Source organism: Ostrea edulis, chromosome 9, assembly GCF_947568905.1.
Source record: "Ostrea edulis chromosome 9, xbOstEdul1.1, whole genome shotgun sequence".
Lineage (NCBI taxonomy): Eukaryota > Metazoa > Mollusca > Bivalvia > Ostreida > Ostreidae > Ostrea > Ostrea edulis.
In genome coordinates this window covers 68,862,995-68,882,179 of record NC_079172.1, presented here as the reverse complement: position 1 = coordinate 68,882,179, position 19,185 = coordinate 68,862,995, and the positions used below count along the sequence as shown (strand labels likewise).

The 19,185-nt window shown below is 34.2% G+C and overlaps 1 protein-coding gene and 2 long non-coding RNA genes across 4 annotated transcripts in view; 2 read left to right on the top strand and 1 right to left on the bottom strand.

Annotated features, from left to right (window-relative positions):
- Positions 1-304: 304 nt before the first annotated feature.
- On the top strand, positions 305-4,132 carry LOC130050402 (uncharacterized). Its single transcript, XR_008798839.1, has 2 exons — positions 305-677; positions 4,055-4,132. It is a non-coding gene; the product is annotated as an uncharacterized LOC130050402 (long non-coding RNA).
- A 5,303-nt stretch (positions 4,133-9,435) lies between these two features.
- The window catches only part of LOC125659286 (uncharacterized), a 70,397-nt gene continuing 60,647 nt past the window's right edge, over positions 9,436-19,185 (top strand). For both annotated transcript variants that reach the window (XM_056150450.1, XM_056150449.1), the window contains exon 1: positions 9,436-9,602. In XM_056150450.1, the coding sequence (XP_056006425.1) occupies positions 9,518-9,602 (85 nt within the window). In that variant the 5' untranslated portion in view covers positions 9,436-9,517. The remainder of the gene's footprint in view (positions 9,603-19,185) is intronic.
- Positions 14,258-16,463, bottom strand: LOC125653184 (uncharacterized). Its single transcript, XR_007361830.2, has 3 exons — positions 16,190-16,463; positions 14,896-15,092; positions 14,258-14,786 (listed from the first exon to the last, which is right to left on the bottom strand). It is a non-coding gene; the product is annotated as an uncharacterized LOC125653184 (long non-coding RNA).

The following is a 19,185-nucleotide window of genomic DNA, read 5'->3' as shown; positions in this document are numbered from 1 at the left end:
ATCATTAAGTATGGTTCCACGTAAAAATCGGGCAAAATCGCATTTTCGTGATAAGTCCATGTTCACGAAATGAACCCAAACTTAGCATACTAACTCACCGTAATATGTTTAGCAAATATACCAAGTAGTTTTGATTTATTTCGCCTTGTTTCAAAATTATGGACATATAATTATGAACATGGAGAATTCATGCTTAGTGCAAATCTATACAAAACACTACTTGTAATCCCTTTGAAATCTAAAAACAGCAAAGCGGGTATGAAAAATATCATTATAGAACATTAAACAAATAAAAAAGGCATGCTCTGAAATAATTTTTTTTTTGAAAGTTTCAATATAACATTTTAAAACCTCTCTGAATGTTTCGATTTTAATGCAATTTCGGTTATCGTTCTTGAATTTAACCTCGATGATCGCTAGGGGCGCTGCGTTGTCAACACGCTAAGTGCGCGGAATATGGCGGATCCAAAACTGAATGCCGTGTAGGACAATGTTCCGACAGAGTGTGATCTACCCTCAAGCCTTATGTAAAGGAAACGAATATATTTACCTTCGGAGAGTGTCAGAAATACATTGATGCATATGGCGTCACTGAAGATAGACCGTGTGTGGAGCAGCCGACAACGAAGACCGAGCAACATATCTTATATGACATGTCACCAAGTCGGCGCATTCTGGTAATTTCAAATGGTGTGATTTACATATTTAATAAGTCAAAATTCGCAATATTTATTATTACTAGCATAAAAATCATAACGAATGTTGTATTATACAATGTAGCATTGTATGAGACGACTGTGTACAGATGACACCCACTCCCTTGTTTCAAAAAGTCTCATACTTTCAACAGTTACACTATGATATGTTTTAGGCCTAATCGACGGCATGTTTCATTTGTAATGGTCTGCATGATAGCAGACATCTACGTATCCTCCACGCAAACGCTTCCTGTCTCAGATAGAAATGTAGATTATGCCTAACTGAGGATCAGTAGGAGTAGGTATCATCTCTATAAAGAGTGTGGTTTTATGTACATGTAGATTTCAGTCGAATTTGCATATAAAAATGCAAGACATAATACGACTTTGTGAGATGCAATGTTTAGTATCTAATATAAACCTCACTTATTGAATTCACAGATAGTGTAGTGGTTAGGTAACTGGATTAGCATGCTGGAGGTACCTGGTTCAAATCTCAGATTTGACGGGATTTTTTTCTTCTATTTTATATACACATCATTTTTTTCCTTCAAGGTATTCTATATAAACACACACAATTTTTTAAATATTATTTCATATGCACAAAATCATTTGTTTTAGTGGTCACCATCCAGCTCTTGACAAATCAGAATTCATATTCTAACAAGAGGCCCAGGGGCCTTATAGGTCACCTGAGTATCATGTAACAACCTTCCAATGTTTGAATTAGGTTTGTGTTTAAATATAAGAATTTTACTTTTGGATGGAAGAAACATTGAATAGCTATGTGGTCAGCCCCGCCTTTGCACCAGAACCCCTGACCCAGGGGCAATAAATTTCAGTTTTGAAAGAAGCATTCTTGATCATCATTATCATACTATTAGTTTGTCTACTTAATACCCAGCAGCAGAGGAGAAGATTTTCAAAGAAATAAAATGCATTTTCATTATATGATCAATAGGGCCCCACCCTAATACCAGAACCCCTAACCCAGGGGCCATGAATTTCACAATTTTGAAAGAGGCATCCTTGCTCATCATAACCATGCTATTGGTTTGTCTACTTAATACCCAAGGACAGAGAAGAATATTTTCAAAGAAATAATGCATTTTCACTATATGACTTATAGAGTCCCACCCTAGCACCAGAACCCCTGATCCAGGGGCCATGAATTTCACAATTTTTAACAGGAGGTACTGTGAGCAATGCTCACTAAGAATATCCCCCGCTTACCCCAATCTCCCAAAGGGTGTTGGTAATAGGTATAAACTACCTCTTTTCTGAGTGTTGCTACTTCGATGTCCAGTGCGCATGACCTTTGACCTTTTGACCCCAAAATCGATAGGGAACATCTTCATCCCATGGGTAGTCCATATGTATGATATGGTTACTGTAGGTGGAAAGGATAACGCTTCAGAGCCCGGAAACCATATTGCTACTTCAATGTCCAGTGCGCGTGACCTTTAACGTTTTGACCCCAAAATCGATAGGGATCATCTTCATCCCATGGGTAGTCTATATATATGATATGGTGACTGTAGGTGGAAAGAATAATGCTTTAGAGCCCGGAAACCATATTGCTACTTCAATGTCCAGTGCGCTTGACCTTTGACCTTTTGACCCCAAAATCGATAGGGAACATCTTCATCCCATGGGTAGTCCATATGTATGATATGGGGAATGTAGGTGGAAAGGATAACACTTTAGAGCCCGGAAACCATATTGCTACTTCGATGTCCAGTGTGCTTGACCTTTGACCTTTTGACCCCAAAATCGATAGGGAACATCTTCATCCCATGGGTAGTCCATATATATATGATATGGTGACGGTAGGTGGAAAGGATAATGCTTTAGAGCCCGGAAACCATTGCGTCTACAGATGGACGGACGGACAGACGGACAACCCGATTCCAGTATACCCCCCACAACTTGTTGCGGGGGGTATAAAGAGGCATCCTTGCTCATCCTTACCATGCTATTAGTTTGTCTACTTAATACCCAGACACAGAGAAGATTTTCAAAGAATTTCTACATTTTCACTATATGACCAATAGAGCCCCACCCTAACACAAGAACCCCTGCCCCAGGGGCCATGAATTTAACAATTTCGGTAGAGGGCTCAATGCTCATTATAATTATGCCCACAGTTTGGCTTCTTGATGTCCAGGAGTAAAGAAGAAGATTTTTTAAAATTATATTCATTTTGATGGTTTTTGTCCAACCCCTCAGGCCCCAGGGGGGCAGGGACCACGAATTTCACAATTTTTGTTTCCCTCCACCCACAGATGCTATATGCCAAAATTGGTTGAAATTGGTCCAGGGGTTTCAGAGAAGAAGCTGAAAATGTTCAAATGTTAACGCACGACGAACGACGACGGACAAAAACAGATAGCAATAGGTCACCTGAATGAATTCAGGTGACCTAAAAATATATGCATACTATTAGACATATCAAAGAAAATATTTAGGGTCTGTAGTTTTTAAAGAATTCCATTTTATTGTCAAACAATTCATAATGTTAATTATAAATCTTCATATCAATCAATAAGACTAAGTTGAGTCTTCTTGACATTTTTATTAGATATCTATTATATTACTATTTAAAGTCTGCCTCAATTTGATATGGTCATGGGGACTGGTCAATGCATGGGTTCTTGAATGTATATTTCTAATAATAATATATAAATATAACAAAGATCAAGTCATTTAGCTAATGTATATTTCTTTAAAGTTTTCATACCAGCATCATGGAGTGTCATTACCATCATTACATGCATTACCTCTGTGGTAAATACATAACTGTAAATACATGTAGCACATATGTACCAATGAATCTACAGTGTAAATGTTTTATAAACCTCAAACTTGGTAGAGCAGTATTATATAAATAATCCTGATATACAAGCACTATATGACCCCTTCTTATAATGAGGTCAGAGTCACCCCCCCCCCACCCCCCACCCCACCCTTTATAGGAAAATATTGGTCACTCAGAAACCAGACTCAAAACCTGATACAGCTGTTGCCCTGACTAGTATCTGAACTTACTTGTCACTGATTTAGAATATTTGGAACACCTTCTCAAAGCCATATACAAGTTTCTTTAAACATTTCTTGTTTTCAAAAGTTTTATATGCTGTTTTAGTATTTTTATTCTTTCTAACTACATGTATAATTTAAATATCAATGTGTACTATGATTACTAGGCTCTGAGGTGTGTACTTTAATTGAAAGTTTTATGATGAAATTGTTCAAACATTCTCAAAAACTAAAGAAATATATATTACATATTGAGGAGAGAAAAATAAGTAATTTCTTGTGTCCTGAAAATCAGTGTCTATCTTATTGTATTATAGGTCTCTGCAAAACCCAAGGACATACTTAAAGTGGTGACAGGAGGAAAATCAATCAAACCAAGTGAAAGTACAAGACAATATTACAAAAGGAAAGCAAAGGAGTCCATAAAGTCAATGTTGAACATCAAGACAGTCTAAAAAATTGAATCCAAACAAAATATCAAAACTTTATGAAGAAATAAACGACAAATTGTCAAATAAACATGAAAGCAATCTTATATGGTGTTTATTCAAATTATTTCAACTGAAATTCCTAATGTACCTAAATTCGAAAGGGAAACAACTTATGAAAAAATTAAACACCAATGGGTTGAACTGTGTAATGAAGTTGTGTTGACATGCAAAAATACATGTATAATGTGATGCATCATAGAATAGCTCAAATGGTCTATTTTATGCAATTTTTGGGCTCTTCGCCCACCCCTTTCTGGATGGAGAAGGTACAAACATGAGTCACAACCCTTCCATTCCCACCCTTATATTTTTTTTCTGGATCTGCCTCTGCTTTGTAGATATGTTCGTAACAAATATATTTCTGTGCTCATTTCTTCCTTTATCATGTTTATGCCTTGTTTGGGGTTACACTTTTAAAAAAGTATGATTTTGAAATAAAAATTTTAAGCTTCAAAGAACTCTTCCGTGTACATTTATCAGTATATAGTTTATAAAGGATCTAAACTTACAAGTTGCAACTGTTAAAAAATCTTATAGATAATGGAATGTATTGATGAAATAATTAAGAATTCATTTTCAATTCACTTTACAGACACTAATATCTACATGGATTATGCAAAACACAGTTGTTTTGTCATCTGAAAGCAACCTGTAATCAAACTTGGTAAAATATAGTGCCATAAACATGATAAATGAGTCAACTTACATTTTTTAAACTACATAATTCAATTTTAAAACAATCCCATTTCTACATTACATGTATTTTCATACAATTATATAAACTGTCCAAATTTTACAATATTAATGACTCAAATGTCAACAGTTTCTGTTCTCATTTTTATTTTTCATGAACAACCATATATATTATATGACTGTAAAAACGTACATTTCACTAAAAGTTTTTGTTCCACTCTTACAAAGGATTCATAAGGAAATCAAGTGCTAAAAAGTTTATTTTAAAATTTGAGCCATATCATGTTTCTAGAATTGTTAGCCAAAGTTTTAAATGTCCAGATGCTTTGTAATAAATGTTTTAAATTTCATATTACATAGAGCAAAAATGAATTCAAAATGATTTTTCAAATAAAAGATATTTTCAATGAATTATTTAGGGTAAAACACAAAAGTTGATAAATTATATCTTTATTTTAACATAAAGGATTCCCTTAAACACGTTGAATGTATTTTCAGTTTTGTTTTTCTGAAGATATACGTTTTAAAAGAGCAAGGGCATTCATTCTCTTTATACTCGGGACTATAATGCCAATCTCTTGTCATTCGAGCAACCTACAACGTACGTCGTTGACCAGCCTCACAAGAGTTGTTGATAGGTGAATTTCAAAATGAAAAACAATTGCCAACCAAGCATTTTTTCTTTAATCTGTTAATTACCCACCCACTCCAAACTATCCAGCCAAAAATACTTGCAAGTTAAACTCGCCATTCAGTGCAAAATATCCTATAAAGGCCGGTCTAATAAGTTGTTTACAATAACCTGAGGAAATCTGAAAGAAATGGGTTAATAATAAACGGACTTTCGATCCCGACCCAAAATGCTAAGCATCGTTTCTCGCATTTACATCTATAGACATCATTATGGTATGTAAACACATAAAGAAGATCATTTTAGATATTAATAAATATGATAATTACTAGAACATGACAGAAAAGTGTACTTGTTGAATAGTTTGTAAGTAGAAGAAAACTTAAAATCATGAAAATATATTATTTTCCCGCCATTTTTCACAATCTTCATATATATTTTTCCGAGTACAGTAAAAACTTTCAAAAAAAATATTGATTAAAAATTATTCAATAGCATGTACTTTATCCGTCTAATTATGAAACCTTTTTGAAAGTGTTTGCTGTTTCGAGAAAAATGGTCTTAAAGTTGGAATGTTTTTCCGTTAGAAAATCCTTTCGTTAACTACAGCAACGGTTACCGTGGTAACACATAACAAATACTCACTGTGACAACAGAAATTCGTAAACAGTAGCCTTCTTCTTCATTTCATATAAGCTATTTAAAAATGTATGATCTTTTCATTTAACAAAACCTTTAAGAATATATAGCATTTTTATGAGTCAATTTTGGTCAAAACATGGGTATTCTATTTTTAGTAACACAGCTCTGTGAAAGTGCGTCATATGAAAAAAATATTATCACCGAATGATTTCTTATAAACCATATATATAAGTATCGGCTCAATCCCTGACGGTCGACTTATCACCCTCTGCCTGATTTTTACATGGAACCATACTTAAAATCATACGTCACAAAATCCAGTCCGTACACACTAACCACTGTCACGAAATTCACCGGTCCAAACAAGGAAGTTCCCTTGTACGAGACATGAGCAGATAAGACTTGAATTGTATGGGATGTCCTTGGCCATAACGCTGTAAAAGAAAAACCACTAGCCGAAACAAAACAATCTACAAGTAACCAGACGCCTAACTGAGGACTTGGGATAGGGGATATTTTTTTGTCTGTACCAAAGTTGGAGGCTGAGAAGGAACGGGTGCATATAATGTGTATGCTCCGAAGTAAAAAGAAGGGATGGGATTACCAATAATAATAGAAAGGGAATGTACATGTATAATTACTTTTAAGAGTTGTCGTTCTTTTCCTAATAACTAAGACTATATATGCATGAAATAACATGGCTTATCCATATTATAATATTATTTCTATTAACATTAATGCATGCATCTGTCGCAAGAAAATCAACATTTACATGTAATTGGTAATAATACATGTACTTTCTACTTTACCTAATTAAGACTTCATAACTCCAGTGTTTGAGTTTTACTTCCAAAGTTACTATATCTATCTTATATCCATCCGTAGGTGCACGGATTAATGTCAAGTCGCCGGTAGTTCAGCTATAGAACGCTCGCTTCGTAACTGGGAGGTCGTGAATTCTAGCCCCGCTTGTGCCAGGGCCTCGTATTACATAATGTAAAATCTTTCTTGTAGTTGATATCTATACAGTATAAACATAAAGTCACAAAACCACAAAGAGTTCAATCTTAGCATAAGTCATAAAGGACTGTTACAGGGGATGCGTCTAGGAGTTGAGATTGATCACTGTTCGTTATCTTCACCTTTATAGGAGTTATGAGATTGATCTTCACCTTTCATCGTATATACATGTAGTTCAATCTGTCAAATGTTCAAAAGTCGCAGATTACGATTGACTGAGGTGTCCGCCACACTCAAGAATGTTTCAGTTAACTGGTGACGCCCAGTTTTTATTGGTGGAAGAGAGAACCTAGAGAGAGAACCTGGCAAGAGAGCCCCGACCTTCCGCAAGTAAACTGGGAAACTTTCTCACTTACCGGCGCGAGCGGGATTCGAACCCGCGCCGACAGAGGTGAGAGGCCTTGTGATTTTGAGCGCGATGCTCTAACCACTCTGCCACCGGGGCTCTTGCAGAATACAAACCCGGCCCATGGATACTGTCCGTTCCTATGAACAACTGGTCAGAATCTCGTTGATCCATACTCCGGTCAAGATAACCTCAGTAGTCATTCTGCAAATATTTATATCTTATAAGCCTATAATGATTCTATCGTCCTTTTCATTTCGTTTTGTCATGTCCATTGTAGTATCCATATCGGAATGTTTATATTATAACACTCATCAATAATATAAATATCACACCCTTTTCATTTTGCAATTTCCGTTTCATAGTGTCCATTGTCGTTTCCAGTTTGCACTGTTTATATTATAACAATCATCAATAATTTCACTATCAATAGGTCAATAGATATAGCATTCTACACAAATACCAATTTATAAGTTCAATTAGTAAATATAAATATCATTCTACAAAAATAGAAAAATTATTCTACATAAGCTTTGAATTTAAAAGATTATACAAATATAAACGTTATTCTACATCAGCATAGAATTTAGTCAGTAACTCGACAAAATGTGTGACAACCAAGAGATTCTCAAGGACATGTAAGGAGTATTATGCCTTATTCTTTCTTCAGATATGTCCTTCTAAGCAAATATAAAAACTATATATACATGTATATAAGCATCAAGTTCCAACAACACCCGATACCTAAAAGTGTCGGATCCACAACATGGATACAAGGTCAAATACAAAAATTATACAAAGCACTAAATGACCAACGACAACGAACAACCAGATTGTCAATTTTCGGGACGACCTGTCCCTTCTTCAGGACAAACGAAAAGAATTACATAATGTGGCCAATATCAACAGAGAATAATAACAAAACCTTCATATAGATACATCTAGCACTACAATTACACTAATCTACAAAAGTATTTACAACGCAGACTACATGTTTTTTGGTCTTTAGGCTTGCCAATCAATGTTAAAAGTGGAGAAAATTAGAACATGTCTTATTCGTCCAAAGAGCTGATCCAAAATGTACGAAGTGATAAAAATAGACTTAATTAATCTCAGGTGGAACGCGTGTTATGTATTATATATAAAACGCACTGACATACATGTAGCAATGAACTCTTAAATGAATATTGTAAATCAAATCATTATAACGACCATAGAAATCTCGAAAATAATTAAAACAAATGATGACATCTGTTTTTTTTCATAAAATGGCAATTGTGGATGAAATATAATCTGTAGTTAGTGTACAGGAGTATCAAAGGTTTGATTTGTAAGTCAAGTAAATAAGTGCAAAGGTCGAGGAAGCATCTGGGTTCTTCCAAAATTATATACAATTTAGATTGTTATTTGTTCCTAATATGACAGTCTTGAGTTCCTTATCTTTAAATTATGCTGATGGGTTCCAGGAGGTTTTGTGCACGATTTCGGTATTTCTGATGTAGTCTTCAAGACCTACTTTGATAAAAGCAGAAGTTCATTGAATTATTATGTAGTCTGCTAATGTATGAGTCGTTGCCAAAATTGGATTTGAAATGTTGTGTCAATGGAATTGTTTTCAATTAAAAGATGCACGATTTCTACAATTTATCACTTCTGCCTACTGGGTTGCAATTAAAGGGCTATGTTGCCGCGCATTCAAAGTCTTTGATAAAAATACGATACTTAATGCCTTTTTAGCATAATGTGAAAGCCAACAAAAAAAAAATAAATAAATAAAATAAAATAAATAAAAACCCGTTCCAGTTGACATTAGATACTATACTAAACATAAGTCATTATCAGTCTTTCTATATTTTCTTATTTTTAAATCCAAAATTAAATGGTTGGGACGAAATGTCATATTGATTGATATGCTGATTTAGAAAATGATGTGCCTTTACAACAGCGGCAGAACTGAATGAAAGCCGAGGAGGACAGTGGAACAGAACAAATCGACATGTCTGGGACACATCTTCTGTGCTGGGGTTTATTGCTACTTAATGGTGAGCTGTTTTTGTTCAATCTTATTTATGTCTTATTTTGTTTTTTTCTTAACTGTAAAAGCTCACCGAAGCTTGTTTTTGGTTTTCAAGATTTATATCAAGACAATCTGAATGAGAATGGAAATGTTATTTATTAGATAAAGCAAATGACGAAAAATACGAGTTCATAACCTATTAAGGGAAAATCAGCATACCGATATATTACACATCGGCACAACTTATCAATCGAGATAAAAGAAAATGTTAATCATGAAAACAAAAAAGATTTCATATCTAATATAATCCAAAGAATTGCATCAGTAGTGAATTATCGGACATCCACATATCATTTGTTAATTCAAGCTGTAATCCCATATATTTCCTGTAATGATTAAGCCATTATTGTCACAGCAAATACAACTTGCATAGAGCTAACTGGAAATGCAAGCGGTAATGAAAAATGCAAGTGGTCAGTTAAAAACTGTAAAGGGATGAATGAGACCATGGATACCTCAGAAAATTGACATCGTGTAAAAATACGATATAGATATCCTTAAAAGGTGAAGATATCGAATAGTGGGCAACCGCATAAACCCCATAAAGAATTCAAAGTTAAGAGTAGAGTATGCATGATAGTTTGGATCAGATGCGTAGGGGGAGTAAGCAGCCTATTTTGAGTAATCATTTCGCTCTCGCCCCATATGGAATCTACTGACCACATATAAACCATGTTAGGTCAAATACAAACGATGTATCTAATAAGACCTGACATAGAATATAGATGTGGATATACCAGTGCTGAGTACTCTAACACTGAATCCTGAACAATTCATTTTACTCTTTTATTTCTGAACTTCATGTTCAAGATTTACTTCATTTTACTCTTTTATTTCTGAACTTCATGTTCAAGATTTACTTCATTTTACTCTTTTATTTCTGAACTTCATGTTCAAGATTTACTTCATTTTACTTTTGTTTTTATTTTTGAACTTCGTGTTCAAGATTTACTTAACATTTTTCGATAGGAGTGTTTTGGTTACACCCTCTTGTCAAGGGTTCAAGCCAAGCATTCCGACGGTCTGATAATCCGACGGTCCGATAGTCCGACATGTTGACAATCACCAAAAAGTTTGATTAATAGAGTTAAAATTTATTCATGCCAGGCATTATTTTATGGAAATTACCAGAAACCACCAAAATCGGCACGGCCTGATCATAAATCAGACAATCAATTTCTGACCAAAATCATTCAAGTGTGAAGTAAATCAGATAAGCTCGGTATATATGGAAATTAAAACTGCTAAATGATGAAGTACAGGCAAAATATGTAGTAAATGACCCTTACCATTGAAGAGAAATTCAAGCAGTTTTTTTTACACGGACGGACAAACATCATCAAGCTTTAAACCGGGTTGCTTTGAAATCTGGCCAAAACACATAACTTTTAAAAAAAAATAATTATTGCCTTTGAGTGTTATGTTCAAGTCTCTCCGTGTCTCACTTCCTGACATGATAAAATTCTTACATCATTTTGAGATCTAACTGACTAGGTCTTTGTGTATGAATATGAATTTAGTAGTCTGTGAAATTATTATCAAGATAATGAGGCAAATGATATTTTGGTTGATGATAAAAGACTGCTACACGTGTTGTAAGTTTTAATCTGTATAATCAATCAAAAGAAAATGAATTTCACAATGAGCTGCCGCGTACAGAAAGTAAAATAAATTTTTAAAAAACTTGTTCACATTAATGGTATGATTTGACAAAAATAACATTCATTCATACATTCATGATACTTGCAATAACCATGTTTGTTGGCAAAAAGGAAAGAAAAGAAAAGAAAAAAGCCTAAAAAGCAAATAGATCAAACAAAGGAAAAACAGAGCCCCTTAGTCGTTATCCTGGTGAGTCAAGACCTTATATGTAGTGACTTAATTGTAGAAGTTCTCACGATAAAGCGTGAAATATGCCCCAATTAAAAAAAAATACAAATGAAGTATATTATGCTGGTAAATATCCCCTCTAAAAACTTTTGGAATAAAACTCAAAATATCACTAAGTAACCGATTGAGATTGTAAATTACAGTGCCATTCCATTTAATGGCGTCCGTAACGAAGAAAATTATATCAAAGTTATTTTTAGGAAATGCAGCCGAGAAACAACATGTTATTCCATTCCTAGTAAATTCATAATGTTTATAGCATAACTATTAATGTCAGCTAATACTGTAAATATGTGTATGTTTGTAAGACTTTTACTGACCCCCGTTTTAGCTCACCTGAGCTGAAAGCTCAAGTGAGCTTTTCTGATCACCCGTATTCCGGCGTCCGTCCGTCTGTCTGTCCGTCTGTAAACTTTTCACATTTTCAACTTCTTCTCAACAACCACCACGCCAATTTCAACCAAACTTGGCACAAAGCACCCTTGGGTAAAGGGGATTCTCAATTGTTCAAATGAAAGGTCAGGCCCCCGTCCAAGGGGAGATAATCAAGAAAAATCAAAATTAGGGTGGGGTCACTAAAAAGTCTTCTTCTCAAGAACCACCGGGCAGAAGAGCTGAAATTTATGTGGAAGCTTCTTAAGGAAGTGTAAATTCTAAATTGTTCAGATCATGACCCCTGTGGTAAGGGTGGGGCCACAATAGGGGGTCAAAGTTTTATATTGAAATATATAGGCAAATTCTTTAAAAATCTTCTTCTCAAGAACCACTATGCCAGAAAAGCTGAGATTTACATGAAAGCTTCCTGACATAATGCAGATTCAAGTTTGTTCAAATCATGGGCCCCGGGGGTTGGATGGGGCCACAATAGGGGATCAAAGTTTTACATACAAATATATAGGAAAAATCTTTTAAAATCTTCTTCTCAAGAATCACTGAGCCAGAAAAGCTGATTTTTACATGAAAACTTTCTGACATAGTGTAGATTCAAGTTTGTTCAAATCATGGCCCCCGGGGATAGGATGGGGCCCCAAAGGGGATCAAAGTTTTGCACACAAATATATAGGGAAAAAATTTAAAAAATCTTCTTCTCAAGAACCACTAAGCCAGAAAAGTTGATATTTACATGAAAGCTTCCTGACATAATGCAAATTCAAGTTTGTTCAAATCATGGACCCCGGGGGTTGGATGGGGCCACAATAGGGGATCAAAGTTTTACATACAAATATATAGGAAAAATCTTTAAAAATCTTCTTCTCAAGAACCACTGAGCCAGAAAAGCTGATTTTTACATGAAAGCTTCCTGACATAGTGCAGATTCAAGTTTTTTGAAATCATGGCCCCCGGGGGTAGGATGGGGCCACAAGGGGGGATCAAAGTTTTATATACAAATATATAGTTAAAATCTTTTTCTCAATAACCACTGAGTCAGAAAAGCTGATATTTACAAGAAAACCTTCTGACATAGTGCAGATTCAAGTTTGTTCAAATCATGGCGCCCAGGGGGTAGGATGGGGCCACAAGTGGGGGGGGGGGGTCAAAGTTTTACATACAAATATAGGAAAAAGCTTTAAAAATATTCTTCTCAAGAACCATTGGGCCAAAGAAGTTGACATTTACATGAAAGCTTTCTGATATAGTGTAGATTCAAGTTTGCAAAGGGTAGTTTGGGCCATAATAGGGACTAAGGTTTTACATGCAAATATATATGGAAAGTCTTCAGATATGGGCCAAGGTGGCTCAGGTGAGCGATGTGGCCCATGGGCCTCTTGTTTCGGTTGAACGCTGTTGGACATCATTCTCCCCACTATTACCAGACCCAACTTTTCAGAATGCCTGTTACTGAAACACATGCCTGTGGTATAAGCTGATGTTTGAAACATGGGAGGAATGCTGTTTTAAGGATGGAGTCTTGTCAACTTCATTGTAATTAAAAAGTTTTCATTTTTTCACAGAATGTGCATTAAGATACACTTAATTCAAAAAGATGAAGAAAACATGGGGTCATCAGCCTTAATTTTGCGTCAAAGTGAGCGGAAGTTCACTTTCTAAAAATAGCACTTTTTCCGGTTAAAATTGCAAAATTGAATCATACCTTACACAAGTGTTTATAGAAAAAATTCTTGATGTTGATTTTCAAATATTTTAGTAAGAATATACAGTATGATATAACAATTGTATGTTTTAGGGAATTTTTTTATTAATATATACCCAAAACTTGTTCCTATTCTAATTCGAATTTCCTCTGTCTAATTTTAAAATTTTACTTTTTTGAGCCAAAACAATAAAAGTTCTTATGAAAACTATACAATGACCATATATTTACAAATTCCTATAATTTTACCTAAAGATAGGCAATTCCTTATAGTTTATTCCTCAAGAAAAAAATTGCAGGTCATCACCCATTTAAGAAAGTAATTTTAATTAAAATAATGAGATTTATTTCAAATTCAAATTTTAAATTCATTTAAAGCGACTACATTTACAATATCAAAATTTATTAGTGTTGCAAGCAAATTATCAGTCATAATTTGCTATGATGCTTTGAAAAATATGATTTTTTTTTTCTAAGCAACAATCACAAGCTAGCTGCTTTCGTGGACTAGAATTTTCAAGCAGTTTAATCCGAATTTTCTCCATCATTAGTTCTTAAAACTAAAATACAGTTCTTTTTAAATCTATTTTTAATTATAACTTAGTTTGATGCATTTTAATGAATAAAAACACATTGTGTTGAAATTGACTCATTTTCATTTGAAATGAAAATGGAAATTTAATAGGATAATTTCATTTGGTACATGTACATTAATTTATATCAAAATTCAGAGAACAATATCACCACCGTGTACATCATTACTGGTGCAGTTTGCACATAATTTTTGCAGTTACTTTCCAATTCTTGCAATAATCTCTCTCTCTCTCTCTCTCTCTCTCTCTCTCTCTCTCTCTCTCTCTCTCTCATAAACAGAACATGTTAAATTGAGTATAGTATACAATAAACATTCATATTTGTTAACATTCATACATTGCTATTGTAAATGCAGAATTACTCTAGTTTGAAATTTTTAAACAAAATCAAGAGGAGCATCCATTTTCCAAGGATTGACTTCTACATTTTTAATTTTTGCTAAACACATTTCCATTAACATTTTCGATTTCTGTTATTTCTGAGTCTTTTGCTGTTATAGGTATTTTTAGAAAGGTATAGGTGGGAAACTTTTCTTCACCACACATGGCAGCTGTGTAATATGAGAATCTCTAGCTGGAAAATGAATTAACACCAAAATATAATACATGTATTCATTTAAGAACTTCTTTTCTCAACTGAACAATCAATTTGAATATTGGGCAGGTAGTAAAAAGTAACAAACCTAGTCCTTTTGATTCCAAGTCAAAGAATACAAGAGGGAAATGTTGTTGGCTGGAGTGTTGTTTGACAGTTTGCTCTGATGCATGTACCATTATCATATCAATCTCATCAAATGCAATCTCAGACTTGAAATTTTATCCTTCTTTCATCTCCATCAGTACTGTTGATTGCTTCCTAAATTTTGATAGTCGTCATTATCTAGATTTAATGAAATGTTGTGATGAGAAGTCTACATTTTTAATAAAAGAAATGTATCAATTTTTTTTTAATTTGGAAATTAAATCTTCTGCCAGTTCTCCACTGTGAATTTACCCTAGGGTTTCCATATACCTTGTGAAAAATTCGTTCAATAATTTAAACATGCATAGAATGTTTTCATTTTTTTTTTTTTTTTTTGCAATTTCAATTTAATAAAACATTGAATACTTATGAACATCTAAATTCCTATCGTCCTTTCTACAGCAATTTAGCCCATCCAAAACAGTGGGCATCTAAGTGATATTGGACACATCTGATCAGTTCACCATAGAAAGAATTGTTATTTCAACATCAAATGAAAAGCATTCTATCCCTTCATTTGATGAATGCATTTTCACATCTCAAAAATATTTATAATAGTTAAAAATAATTGATTCTCAAAACAATCACTTACTTAAAAAAATAAAAATAAAAAAGACTTCTGTAATTTGTTCATGATCAAACCCATTCCATTCAATAAGAGCAATTAAGATTTAATTTTTTTGAAATCCACATCATACATTATAATTTACTAATTTTAGACCTGACTGGGACACCATACTTTTTCTCTTTAATTATAAACACATTTAATATAGTGCTTTTGTTGATAATGATCAACCCTATTACTTTTAATAAGAGCCAATTCTTAAAAAATCCACATCAGATGATTTACTAATTTTAGACCAGATTGGGACACCATACTTTTTCTCTTTAATTACAAGCACATGAGCACTGGAATGGGGTTTTGAGAAAATGTGCATCTTTAATGCACATAATTATCATTGTTTCATTGACGATGTTTAATTTGGTTGGTACATAATTACGTCAGTGTACCTGAGTATTAAAAATTCATGTGAATGTGTGTGTGTTTACACTGCACTGACTAGGAAAGAGTCCTGACGTATAAGCTACGTACATGTAGGTTATACATGTGTACACAAATATTTTGCAGACCTACGATTTTATAGAGTATATACAGGAGTTGTATTGGCCTTACGGAAGATAATAATTAAAGATTTACTATTCCCAAAAGAACAGATGGTGTACATTTCACTTACATTTTCTTCGTGTGCGACAGTATTATTGTCATTTGACATGTCGCGTCGTCTGTCAGTGCCAGGTGTAGAACGATGCTGTTGTTGTCTTAATCGGAGGAAAACTCAGGAAATTGCATAATCATGCTGTAAAAGAACAATGCTTTTCTCCCATCCTTTTCACTGGACTTTGGCGACAAATGTTCTATCTATTTGCGGTAACAGACTTCACGAACTGCCCTTGCCACCTTGATTTTTCCATGTTGTTTACGTTCGCAAGAGCTAAGATGGTTGTCGTAAGTTTTTTCGTGCGTTTATCGAAGCATTGAAAATTCAATGAATTCTGCTAGGAAATAATACAAAATTGCTATTTCTATTTCAATAAAATCATTTATTAATTGTTTATTCTCCAAAAACTAACAACAGAAATTTTACGTCACTCAAACTATGGAGACCCACTTACGTTAAAAAACGCTGACAAGTCTCCATCCTTAAAACAACTTTCCATTTCTCTGATTTCTTAGTGAAAATGAGAATTACAACCAAATTTTCCCTTATTATGTAATTTTTTGCAATATGATTAACATATACCAGTGACTAACAAATTGATCAAAAATGTAACATTATACAAATATTGCTGTTTTGAGGTCAATACAGTAATTAAGCCGCCTGAGAAGTACAATATTCACCGAGCCGAAAGGACGAGGTGAATGCTGTACTTCGAAGATGACTAAATCATCGTATTGACTGAGAAAAAAACCCCAGCAACATTTATTTTATTATATGATTTAATGATTAAATTATAGAATTCATTAAAATATCCATTCCATCTTACTTGTTGACATACCGGCCGGTCGGACTATCGGGCAGTCGGAATACCGACCCGTCGGACCGGACCGTTGAAATACTGGGCGGTCACCTTTGTGAAGGATGATGGTAAGAGACATTTCATGAAGTCTCAAGAATATTAATATTATTGGGTAAAATGCCGTCTAAAGTTTTTCATATCAATTCTTATTCCGTCTAACTACGGACGTACTTTGCGATATAAACTGGTTACATTATAACACTAAAGCTATAGATGTCAAAGATGGGGTGTCATCGGCCTTTACGTTAAAGGTGTCAAAGATATTAATTTTGTAACAGGGGATACAACGATTCACATATCAGCCACTTGTGCTGCCTTTAGTTTCTAGATTTCCTCTTACTTTGTTCCCTACTGTCAGACAATGAAAGGTGAAGATAACGAACAGTGATCAATCTTATAACTCCTATAAGCAATACAATATAAAATACAATATTCACATAGTACTCATGTTATGTGTGTTGGATTTGCTACTTTTGTATTCATCCAGCTAATCAATGTTACGTAATACAGCATTAACGAAATTTTATTGAACAACAAACTTGAAAGTCCCTGTTTACAGGGGATGCTTACTCCTCCTGGGCACCTGATCCCACCTCTGGAGTGTCCAGGGGTCCGTGTTTGCCCAACTATCTATTTTGTATTGCTTATAGGAGTTATGAGATTGATCGCTCTTCATTATCTTCACCTTTCATCATTCTCAGAGATCCTGCAAAAACACAAAATTGAATGCAGGGCATACACGAACCCTTGGCAACACCAGAGGTGGATCAAGTGTCAATGAGAAATAAGCATCCCCCGTTGAAAGGTAAAATCCCCTTTGAACCCTCTATCTTGATCAGGTACACGAAGCAATCCGAAGTTAAAATGAGTTTATAAAGAACGGCCAAACATTTGGTATAAATCACGTCGACCGATATTCGACCGAAGTTACAAATAACATCCATATAATTTGAAAAATGCTAACTTTAAACGAGACTGGTGAACCCCATTGACGTAAATGTATTTGTCACACGCTAAAAAGTGATCATACGCAGAACATACTCTCGGGTATCCAATAAGATGTGAAACAAAACACCATATGTAGGTGATAATGGAATATTGCTACAAAAATATGGGCTGTTGAAGATGGAGACGATTATGTTCTACATTTTGTTGAGATTATATTTTGTTAACGTTTATATTAAACATCGTCAATGTATCTTAGTGTCGGGTTAAAGACCACAACAAGAGTTTTTTACTATGTGGAAAGTTTTGGTAAATTCTAGCTCATAAGAATACAAAAACCAAATAAAGGAGCATAGTGTGTGTCCATATGAATGTCATCAGAGGATCTGATCTCTGCATATATACTTTAGAATTACTGCATAGATATTGTCGATGTGAAATTCCGGCAGTGTTTAACAAGGTACTTTCTTGGATGACCAATCATAAGATGGAAGTATTTCCGAATTCCATTTTAATGATGTCAAAGAGTCTAGTCTTTGATTTGAGGAATGGTAGTGTAATGTGTTGAGAATTCGTAGCTTTGATGCTGTTGATTTTGGAAACTTTTGTGATTCCAAAGGACTAGATAGAAAAAAGGGCATTTATGGCCCCCTCTTCAAATTTACTAATTTCTATTCCAGTAGTAGTGCACATTTGTATGAATTAAAATAAATATGATTTACTTTGATATTTATCAATATCTCTTGCCTTGCATCGCATTAAATATATCAACAATCATTTTGCTCATTTTCATAAATAAACTGAAAGTTCAAAATTTGATACTAGAATTATAACATTTTAACAACTTCAAATTGTATCACCATGTATTTGATCAGAATTTTAGATGTATACATCTTTTAAAGTGTTTAATCCTCATGTTTTCATCGTTACTACACAAATACTCCTTAGCAACAACCAATATTGTGAATATATACATGTAATACATGCCATGAAATAAATTCAAAATCAATCTAAAATGGTTCATGTTTCATTCCGATTGTTAGGCTGTTCTTGGCACACTGATTTTGACTACGGATAATTCAATATATCTGATCAAGATATAGGGCTCACGGCGGGTATGACCGGTCGCAAGGGGATACTTACTCCTCTTAGGCACCTGATCCCACCGCTGGTATATCCAGGGGTGATTGTTTGTCCAACTATCTAT